This window comes from Macaca thibetana, chromosome 3 (genome assembly GCF_024542745.1).
Source record: "Macaca thibetana thibetana isolate TM-01 chromosome 3, ASM2454274v1, whole genome shotgun sequence".
NCBI lineage: Eukaryota > Metazoa > Chordata > Mammalia > Primates > Cercopithecidae > Macaca > Macaca thibetana.
In genome coordinates, this window is record NC_065580.1 from 166,738,179 (window position 1) to 166,749,582 (window position 11,404).

Here is an 11,404-nt window from a genome sequence, read left to right on the forward strand (position 1 = left end):
AAATTCATGTCAAATTCAATGTATTTTTTTTAACCAAGAACAATAATTTTTCAGTTGGAATATGAGAAACGATGCAATACATAAGCTTGTAATAATCATGAAAAATATCAAGTTGCCTGACTTTCTTTAAGGGGTCTATTTATTTGCTTTTGTTCTCAGTAGGATATATAATTTTAACTGAACCCAACTTCATTATCTATATTCAAGAATACCTAAAACATAAGCCAAGGTTTCATGTTGACTTGGTTTATTTATTTATTGAAATGAGTAAAATGAGCACATATTTTTGAATAAAGATATTTTGGTAGAAAGACAAGTCCAAACACAATTCTGAAATAACGCAAATCATAACTTTGAGAAATAAATTCTAATCAAGCAAAATATACTGAAATTGTCCATATTTCTGTCATATAGTTTACAAGGATTTTCATTTTCTCGTACACTTGCTTCCAAGTTATTTACTTTTGGCAATTTCCAAGAAGAATAGAATTTTTCTTCAAAAAGATTTAACTTGTCACTGTTTCAAAGAAGTTGCTACAACTTTCAAAGAGAATTCTAAGAGAGGAATGTTAAGAATGTTTGTGCAATGGTGGTTATCATTGGAATAAGTACATAGATTTTAAAATGTGTCTGTTTTGTTTGGATAATTTAAGAAGGATAGATCCTATTAAAAAGCAGTCGCATTGGTTTATAGATAGACTTAATCAATGGATGGCATTGCAAGGAGCATCCAGTTTTATGGAAGGTGGAAGCATCACTTCCTTGGCTATATATAATAAAGAGTTCTGATGCATCCTCATACAACAAGAGGAAGAGTCTGTATGCAGAAGCACCACCTTCTAGGGATATATAAAGGGTCAAGTTAAGGAAGGGCAGAACAAACTTGAGACACTCGCTTCTTTCCCTCAACCGCAGCCTGCTCTCACAACCTCACTATGTCTTGCCCCAACTATTGCTCTGGAAACTGCAGCTCAGGATCTCTCAGAACCTCCTGCCATATTCCTCTCACCTCCATCGCCCTCTGCCCTACTAACGTCAGCTGTGGAGATGTCCTCTGCTTACCCACTAGCTGTCAAGACCCTACCTGGCTCACAGACAACTGCCAAGAGACCTGCGGTGAACCAACCAGCTGCCAGCCGGCCCACTGTGAGACCGGCAACCTTGAAACCTCTTGCGGTTCTTCCACTGCCTACTACGTGCCCAGGCCCTGCCAAGGAAGCAGTTTTCTTCCTGCTTCTTCTTTCGTCTCCAGCTCCTGCCTTCCACTATCCTGTAGACCACAGAGCTACGTGTCCAGCGGCTATCGTCCACTGAGGGTGCTGCTCAATAGTTACCAGCCCCTAGGAGGCTGTGTGCCCAGTGGCTATTGCCCCCAATCCTGCTTCTCCAACAGTTGCCAGCCCCAAAACCTCCTCACTTCTGGATGCCGACCCTCGAGTTGCTTAGCCTATGGTCCTCAAACTCTTCACGTTGTGTCCAGCAGCCTCAGACCTCTGAGGCCTCTGTTCAGTGGTTGCCAACCTCTGACCCATGTGTTCAACACGTGTCGTCCATCTTGCTCTGGACTGTGAAACCAGTAGCTTCTTTGTTCCGGTGAATAATCACTCTGAGGATCCAAAACAAAAATTCAAACTCCATGGACTTTTGCTTCTTTGCTAGTAGCAACTGATGTTTCTTAGTTTTACTATGCCTGATCTAATGCAAGATGCTGCTGTCACATATTTTATCTTGCTTTCATCTTTCCTTGGCATCCAAAAATTTAGTTTACAATGCTATTCAATGTTGCTCTGTTGTGGGAAGAATGTATTTGATTTGCACTATAATAAATGCGATTAAGTCTGAATTAAGAATGTGGTTCAGTGGTTTGTGTTTCATGACTTAGTTTTAACACAGAAATGACCAACATCAGTTGCTTTCAAGATGACTGAATTGGACAAGTGATACTCAACCATATATTCTTTTTGACAGTAGAGGGATTGTGTGATGGTTTATTCCTTAAGCTGCTTTTTAGACTTCTGACCCTATGTACTTGAGAGACCCTAAAAGTCCTTGGGGAAAGTTGTTTTGAAAAGGAAAAATTAGGAATGATGTCTCTTATCTCTCTATCCTACTGAATGCACTTCCACCAGAATGTTCTTTCTAATTGCAAACCTAACCAAGTTTCTGCTTAAGCCTTTGTTGGCTTCCTATAATCTATTCCCATAAGATAAATATTCAAACCTCTTAACATGACACCTAGTTTCTCCCACCCTCTTTCTCTCCCGCACCTCTCTGGTTTCATCATCTTTTGCTCAATATTGCAAATAATAAAACTAAGCTTCTGCAATCCTGACTTACACATAGGTCCCCAAACACATGCTTTTTACAATCATCCAGCCTTTTGCATATGTCATCCTTGAGAGCAGTATGTTCTCAGCTCTGTTTTGAAAACTCATACTTGCTTTTAAAAAACACAGTCCAAGTTCATTAATTAATCTTTTGATTTATTCAGAAACAAATGTACTGCTTGCATACTCTATGCCAGGCACAAAAGATACTGACGTGAACAAAACAGTCCTGAACTATGGCAGAATTTATCAGAAGTTATGTGCTATGGGACATGTAACAATTAAAGATACGTTTTTTTCTCTCACTCAACCTAAAATGTGTGTGGGTATGTACTTCACAAATTAAAATAAAGTTGTAAAGGCATGAATATTTACCTTTTTGAGGAACTGGAATAGCTAGAAAAGCTAGAAGCTGTATCGCTGTGTAAAAAAGTGATTGGCAGGTGCTCCTCGCAGCTGTTCCCTTTAGACAAGACACACACTTGTGATTCTCAGTTCCATCTTGCCCTAGAGACTTCCTGACAGTGAAGCAGAATGTCAGTTCCACTTACTATCATGATCATGCCGCTGTTGTTAATTTCATTTTGGTTCATCATTTCCCTTATTCGCTTGTTCTCCTGGATATTTTGAATTTGTGACATCTGTATTCCTTATTTTTTGAAGCCTTTCCCCAGCCCTCTCTCTGCCCCTCACCCTAATCAGACATGGGCTAAGCCTGAATTTTATCTCACTCATACGTCTATTGTTAATCTTGTTGAACTGTTATAAAATGAGATTTTAGTTAACATATAACACACATAACTAATTTTTGCATGTTCTTGGACTGTAAAATGAAATTATAAAGTATTTACCCATTGATTTCTGTCTTCTTTTACTAAATATTATGTTTATAAGATTTTTCCATATTGTTATATCTACCAGTAGTCTTTTAATTTTTTGTGTGCGTAATATTCAAGGTTAAAACACCAAAATATATTTATACATTCTTTTGTTGATGAGCATTTGGGTTGTTTCCAGTTTGGATCTATTAGAATTAGTGTACAGAATATTCTTGTATTCTTGTGCTATATTTTAATAAACATCTGGAGATATTTCTGTTCGGCAATATGTGTAAGGGTGCAAATAAGTTATGTAGGATGTGCTTATTCAGCTCTATTTTATGCCATTACAAAGTTATGCCTTGCGGTTATGCTAACATTGACTTCTACTATCAGAGTATGAGAATTCCAGTTGTTCTACACCCTCACCAACACGTGAAGTTGTCAGCCTATTTACATTTAGCATGTCTTTTTTTTTTTTATACTTTAAGTTCTAGGGCACATGTCCACAACGTGCAGGTTTGTTACATATGTGTACATGTGCCATGTTGGTGTGCTGCACCCATTAATTCGTCATTTACATTAGGTGTATCTCCTAATGTTATCCCTCTCCCCTCCCCCCACCCTACAACAGGCCTCAGTGTGTGATGTTCCCCTTTCTGTGTCCAAGTGATCTCATTGTTCAATTCCCACCTATGAGCAAGAACAGGCGGTGTTTGGTTTTCGGTTCTTGCGATACTTTGCTGAGAATGATGGTTTCCAGCTGCATCCATGTCCCTACAAAGGACATGAACTCATCCTTTTTTATGGCCGCATAGTATTCCATGGTGTATATGTGCCACATTTTCTTAATCCAGTCTGTCACTGATGGACATTTGGGTTGGTTCCAAGTCTTTGCTATTGTGAATAGTGCCGCAATAAACATACGTGTGCATGTGTCTTTACAGCAGCACGATTTATAATCCTTTGGGTATATACCCAGTAATGGGATGGCTGGGTCAAATGGTGTTTCTAGTTCTAGATCCTTGAGGAATCGCCACACTGTCTTCCACAATGGTTGAACCAGTTTACAGTCCCACCAACAGTGTAAAAGTGTTCCTATTTCTCCACATCCTCTCTAGCACCTGTTGTTTCCTGACTTTTTAATGATCACCATTCTAACTGGTGTGAGATGGTATCTCATTGTGGTTTTGATTTGCATTTCTCTGATGGCGAGTGATGATGAGCATTTTTTCATGTGTCTGTTGGCTACATAAATGTCTTCTTCTGAGAAGTGTCTGTTCATATCCTTTGCTAACTTTTTGATGGGGTTGTTTGTTTTTTTCTTGTAAATTTGTTTGAGTTCTTTGTAGGTTCTGGATATTAGCCCTTTGTCAGATGAGTAGATTGCAAAAATTTTCTCCCATTCTCTAGGTTGCCTGTTCACTATGATGGTAGTTTCTTTTGCTGTGCAGAAGCTCTTTAGTTTAATTAGATCCCATTTGTCAATTTTGGCTTTTGTTGCCATTGCTTTTGGTGTTTTAGACATGAAGTCCTTGCCCATGCCCATGTCCTGAATGGTATTGCCTAGGTTTTCTTCTAGGGTTTTTATGGTTTTAGGTCTAACATTTAAGTCTCTAATCCATCCTGAATTAATTTTTGTATAAGGTGTAAGGAAGGGATTCAGTTTCAGCTTTCTACTTATGGCTAGCCAGTTTTCCCAGCACCATTTATTAAATAGGGAATCCTTTCCCCATTTCTTGTTTTTGTCAGGTTTGTCAAAGATTCTAACAAATGTTTGTTTTATTTTTAATTTTCTTGATGGTCCATTGAATTGAGCACTTTTTAAATAAAATGTTTCCTGTTTCTTGGCTACAATTTTCAAAGAGAATTCTAAGAGAGGAATGTTAAGAATGTTTGTGCAATGGTGGTTATCATTGGAATAAGTACATAGACTTTAAAATGTGTCTGTTTTGTTGGATAATTTAAGAAGGATAGATCCTATTAAAATGCAGTCGCATTGGTTTATAGATAGACTTAATCAGTGGATGGCATTGCAAGGAACATCCAGTTTTATGGAAGGTGGAAGCATCACTTCCTTGGCTATATATAATAAAGAGTTCTGATGCATCCTCATACAACAAGAGGAAGAGTCTGTATGCAGAAGCACCACCTTCTAGGGATATATAAAGGGTCAAGTTAAGGAAGGGCAGAACAAACTTGAGACACTCGCTTCTTTCCCTCAACCGCAACCTGCTCTCACAACCTCACTATGTCTTGCCCCAACTATTGCTCTGGAAACTGCAGCTCAGGATCTCTCAGAACCTCCTGCCATATTCCTCTCACCTCCATCGCCCTCTGCCCTACCAACGTCAGCTGTGGAGATGTCCTCTGCTTACCCGCTAGCTGTCAAGACCCTACCTGGCTCACAGACAACTGCCAAGAGACCTGCGGTGAACCAACCAGCTGCCAGCCGGCCCACTGTGAGACCGGCAACCTTGAAACCTCTTGCGGTTCTTCCACTGCCTACTACGTGCCCAGGCCCTGCCAAGGAAGCAGTTTTCTTCCTGCTTCTTCTTTCGTCTCCAGCTCCTGCCTTCCACTATCCTGTAGACCACAGAGCTACGTGTCCAGCGGCTATCGTCCACTGAGGGTGCTGCTCAATAGTTACCAGCCCCTAGGAGGCTGTGTGCCCAGTGGCTATCGCCCCCAATCCTGCTTCTCCAACAGTTGCCAGCCCCAAAACCTCCTCACTTCTGGATGCCGACCCTCGAGTTGCTTAGCCTATGGTCCTCAAACTCTTCACGTTGTGTCCAGCAGCCTCAGACCTCTGAGGCCTCTGTTCAGTGGTTGCCAACCTCTGACCCATGTGTTCAACACGTGTCGTCCATCTTGCTCTGGACTGTGAAACCAGTAGCTTCTTTGTTCCGGTGAATAATCACTCTGAGGATCCAAAACAAAAATTCAAACTCCATGGACTTTTGCTTCTTTGCTAGTAGCAACTGATGTTTCTTAGTTTTACTCTGCCTGATCTAATGCAAGATGCTGCTGTCACATGTTTTATCTTGCTTTCGTCTTTCCTTGACAGCAAAAAAAAATTAGTTTACAATGGTATTCAATGTTGCTCTGTTGTGGGAAGAATGTATTTTATTTGCACTATAATAAATGAGATTAAGTCTGAATTAAGAATGTGGTTCAGTGGTTTGTGTTTCATGACTTAGTTTTAACACAGAAATGACCAACATCAGTTGCTTTCAAGATGACTGAATTGGACAAGTGATACTCAACCATATAATCTTACCTGACAGTAGAGGGATTGTTTGATGGTATATTCCTTAAGCTGCTTTTTAGACTTCTGATGCTATGTACTTGAGAGACCCTAAAAGTCCTTGGGGAAAGTTGTTTTGAAAAGGAAAAATTAGGAGTGATGTCTCTTATCTCTCTATCTTACTGAACGCAATTCCACCAGAATGTTCTTTCTAATTGCAAACCTAACCACGTTTCTGCTTATGCCTTTGATGGCTTCCTATAATCTATTCCCATAAGATAAATATTCAAACCCCTTAACATGACATCTAGTTTCCCCCACTGTCTTTCTCTCCCACACCTCTCTGGCTTCATCCTCTTTTGCTCAATATTGCAAATAAGAAAACTAAGCTCGTGCAATCCTGACTTACACATAGGTCCCCAAACACATGCTTTTTACAATCATCCAGCCTTTTGCATATGTCATCCTTGAGAGCAGTATGTTCTTCAGCTCTGTTTTAAAATGCATACTCGCTTTTAAAAAATCCAGTCTGAGTTCATTAATTAATCTTTTGATTTATTCAGAAACAAATGTATGGCTTGCATACTCTATGCTCGCACAAAAGATACTGAGGTGAACAAAACAGTCCTGAACTATGGCAGAATTTATCAGAAGTTATGTGCTGTGGGACATGTAACAATTAAAGATACATTTTTTTCTCTCACTCAACCTAAAATGTGTGTGGGTATATACTTCACAAATTAAAATAAAGTTGTAAAGGCATGAATATTTACCTTTTTGAGGAACTGGAATAGCTAGAAAAGCTAGAAGCTGTATCGCTGTGTAAGAAAGTGATTGGCAGGTGCTAACTCTCAGCTGTTCCTTTTAGACAAGACACGCACTTGTGGTTCTCAGTTCCATCTCGTCCTAGAGACTTCCTGACAATGAAGTAGAATGCCAGTTCCACTTACTATCATGATCATGCCGCTGTTGTTAATTTCATTCTGGTTCATCATTTCCCTTATTTGCTTGCTCTCCTGGATATTTTGAATTTGTGAATTCTGTATCCCCTTATTTTTTGCACCCTTTCCCTGGCCCTCTCTGTGCCCCTCACCCTAATCACACATTGGCTCAGCCTGCCTTTTATCTCAGCCATACATCTGTTGTTAATCTTGTTGAACTGTTATTTTGGCATCATTTGAAATGAGGTTTTCATTAACATATAACATACATAACAATTTTTGAATGTTCTTGAACTGTAACATGAAATTATAAAGTATCTACCCATTGCTCTCTGTCTTTTTGAACTAAATATTATGTTTGTGAGATATTTCCATATTGTTACATGTACCAGTAGTCTTTATTTTTTTATGTGTCTAATATTCAAGTTTACAACACCAAAATTTATTTATACATTATTTTTTTGATGAGCATTTAGGTTGTTTCTAGTTTGGATCTATTAGAATTAACGTACAGAATGTTCTTGTATACTTGTACTATATTTTAATACACTTCTGGAGATATTTCTATTTGGCAATATGTGTAAGGGTGGAATTAAGTTATGTAGGATGTGCTTGTTCAACTCTGTTTTATACCATTACAAAGTTATGCCTTAGGCCGGGCGCGGTGGCTCAAGCCTGTAATCCCAGCACTTTGGGAGGCCGAGATGGGCGGATCACGAGGTCAGGAGATCGAGACCATCCTGGCTAACACAGTGAAACCCAGTCTCTACTAAAAAAATACAAAAAATTAGCCGGGCGAGGTGGCGGGCGCCTGTAGTCCCAGCTACATGGGAGGCTGAGGCAGGAGAATGGCGTGAACCCGGGAGGCAGAGCTTGCAGTGAGCTGAGATCCGGCCACTGCACTCCAGCGGGGGCGACAGAGTGAGAGTCTGTCTCAAAAAAAAACAACAACAACAACAACACCAAAAAAAACAAAGTTATGCCTTGCAGTTTTGCTAATATTGACTTCTACTATCAGAGTATGAGAATTCCAGTTGTTCTACACCCTCACCAACACGTGAAGTTGTCAGCCTATTTATGTTTAGCATTTCTAGTGAGAACAAAAATAACAAATGTTTGTGTTATTTTTAATTTTCTTGATGGTCTATTGAATTGAGCAGTTTTTTAAGACAATGTTTTTTGTTTCTTGGCCATTTACATTTTTTTGTGTGTGAAGTAACATTAATGTCATTTGTCCCTATTTTTAGTAGGTTTGTCTGTCTTTAGGATTGGAATAGTTTACATGGTCTAGATATTAACTCTTTGTTGGTTGTACATATTTTGCATAACTTCTTCCATATTATTCCCTGTCTTTTACTCCCTTAATGGTGTATTTAGATTAATAGAAATGAGTCTAATTTATTGATTTTCTGTTTATAGTTAGTACTTTTATCATCCTTTTAAAGAAATCTTTGTTTACCCCAAATTAACAAAAATATTAACTTTAGAAATTTTTTTGTTTTGTTTTCAACATTTAAATACACCATCGATGAATGGTGTGTGTGTGTGTGTGGTGTGAGTTAGGGGCCAAAATTTTAGTTGAATCAGCATCATTTCCTAAAACACCCTCCTTTTTCTACTACTCTGCAATTCTGTGTCCTTTTTTTCATAAATACATTATCTTTAAATGGATGGGTCTGTTTCTAGACCCTATTCTGTTCTGTTGACAAATTATCTATTGTTACATCACTAACATGTTTTATTTTGTATTGTTTATTTGCATTTATAATCTCTCCTCTGGACTTTAAGCCCTTTGAAAGCTGCCTTTGTGGCAGTACCATGCCTAGGCTTTCTGTAAATGTTTATTGATTTGAATGACAGTAGATTGTCTTTTGATTGGATGGTGATGAGAAATTCACATTTTTTCCTTTGAAGTTTTAATCTATGCTATCTTTCCTGAATCTGAGGGAAACAAATGTTTGCTTCTCATTTCCCTGCAGCTTACAAGTCTGAGAGCTAAGAATTAAGGAAAGTTCTGTATCCAATATCCCGTGACTAGACAAGACCTGCTAATAGCTATACCTTCGTTCGTGTGTGATAATTGTCTGTTCCAACTATGTCTGATTTAGTATTTTATTAATTTAATTTCCTTAATATCTGGCACAGTAGCTCTAATTGTTCTTAATTTAGCCACAATCATAGAGATTGTAAATTACTTGTCTGAGATTAATTTCTAAGTTTTCTCAAAGTCTATGTTTCTCTAGTAAACTACATTACAAGTGTAATATAAAGATTTGTTTATTAAAGGGCAATGTACTATCTGATATGTTTTGCCTTCTAGTTGTATAGGTTTTATTCCTATGATGAAAATAAGTGAAGGGTAGGTCTTTAGGCTCCTGTTTTCATGAAAAATTAAATATTCTTTATTAATATTCAAGTACCATTGTGTTCCTTGTGATTAACCTTCTGGATGTAGTCATTTTCAAACTGGATTTTACAAAAGCTGACATCCTTTTGTCAGACTGTAAGCTCAAATAATACATTGCCCTTTTCAGCTGAACTTTAATCAAGAAAGCATAATTCTCTATCAAAAGCAATTATGAAGCATCACTATTTTTCCTTAATTTCAAGATCCGACTCCACATATCAAATACATAAGAAAGACACACAGAATCATCTTCTTCCTTATCTTGATCTAAATGGGTTGAGGAAAAAGTAAACATATATACCTGAATAATTATCAGAGTCTTTAAATCAGTCATACATAAGAAAAACAAAAACAGAGTTAGTCTAACAGATTATTCAGGCATTTTCAGGGTAGAATTTGGATTCTGAGTCTTCTCTCTAAATTTATCTCTGAATAGTCACTAGCCAGTATAAACATTAATTTCATTCTCCACTGAAACTTTATTTTTGCTTAGAGAATTTTTCCAGAAATTAACTAAAGTGATGCCATTGGGGATGATGACTCAAGGAATGTATGGATTTCTGGTTTCAATTCCAACCCGTAAGGAGCTTAAGAGTCACCACCCCTGTCTTACAACAAGAAAGCAATGGGCAACTTGAAAATCAATGACTTTTCCTGAACCCATCAAAGAGCTAAGTCTGGAGGGCAAAATTCCACTCCAAAATCTGGGGAGACAGGTGAGTCTAGAGTCACATCTGGAGTACGCTTTCCTAGAGCAAAAGCTGCTGAAGTCATCATCTGGTAGGAACAATTAAATCATAAATTTTGAGGAATTTCTGGAGGCTGAGTGTGTACTAGCATGTGTATCAAACCCTCCTAGCTGCCACAGTCTTAAGGATGCCTCATACCTCATATACTTCATGGGTTTTGCCTCTAGGGATCCCACAGGTTTCTCATGGAAGAAATCCAAGGATGATGCCCCGAGGACTCTGTCAAGAGAAAGGGAGGAATAATCCTAGAAAAGCATGCTCAGAACCTCCTCCATAATAAATCCTTACTCTTCAGGAAAAAAAGACTTTACCAGGACCTTATTCAATTCAAGGAAATGGTATTTTCCCTCTCCACACCAGACCCCCACTACTTTTTCTGGCTCACTTAAGTAGAGAGGACTAAGAAATACCAGTGAAGGTCACAGCTCAGGGACACAGGTCCAATAAAAGACTAAGGTTTAATTATAAGATTATGAAATGCTTCCCCTCTCTTCCATCTTTCCGCCTGCACCAGCAAGGCTCCAGTTGAATAACAATGGATTATAGTTGAAAGGGCTCCATGAAGCAGATCCTCTCTAAGGAGGAGTACTTAGGTCAGCTGAAAACCAAGAGGGTAGACAAAAATTAAGGGTACTAGAGAAATCTGAATCCTCTGACACTTACAGCTACAGCAAATATTAAACACAGCCCAACTTCTAGCCAGAATCATTTCAAATCTAACACTAAATGCCGATTTGTCTCAGTTCCCACTACTCAATACAACACAACTTTCAACAAAAAAACACACCAAAAGGCAATGAAAGCACAGCCTCCAAAGTAAAAGCAAGCATACACATCAGACTCAAATATGATATAGACATTGGAATCATCAGACATAACTTAAAATAACTCTGATTAATACATTTAGAGCTCTAA

The 11,404-nt window shown here is 38.4% G+C and overlaps 2 protein-coding genes across 2 annotated transcripts; both read left to right on the top strand.

Moving 5' to 3' along the window:
• The first annotated feature begins 651 nt into the window (after positions 1-651).
• Positions 652-1,847, top strand: LOC126951007 (keratin-associated protein 26-1-like). Its single transcript, XM_050784901.1, has one exon. The coding sequence runs from the start codon at positions 936-938 to the stop codon at positions 1,569-1,571; it is 636 nt and encodes a 211-aa protein (XP_050640858.1). The 5' UTR covers positions 652-935; the 3' UTR covers positions 1,572-1,847.
• A 3,540-nt stretch (positions 1,848-5,387) lies between these two features.
• Positions 5,388-6,041, top strand: LOC126951212 (keratin-associated protein 26-1-like). Its single transcript, XM_050785141.1, has one exon. It carries the CDS (start codon positions 5,397-5,399, stop codon positions 6,030-6,032), a length of 636 nt encoding a protein of 211 aa, XP_050641098.1. The 5' UTR covers positions 5,388-5,396; the 3' UTR covers positions 6,033-6,041.
• Positions 6,042-11,404: the final 5,363 nt, after the last annotated feature.

Excerpts from the sequence above, each read along its gene's own strand:
- LOC126951007 (XM_050784901.1), top strand. The coding sequence starts at position 936 with ATGTCTTGCCCCAACTATTGCTCTGGAAACTGCAGCTCAGGATCTCTC.
- LOC126951212 (XM_050785141.1), top strand. The coding sequence starts at position 5,397 with ATGTCTTGCCCCAACTATTGCTCTGGAAACTGCAGCTCAGGATCTCTC.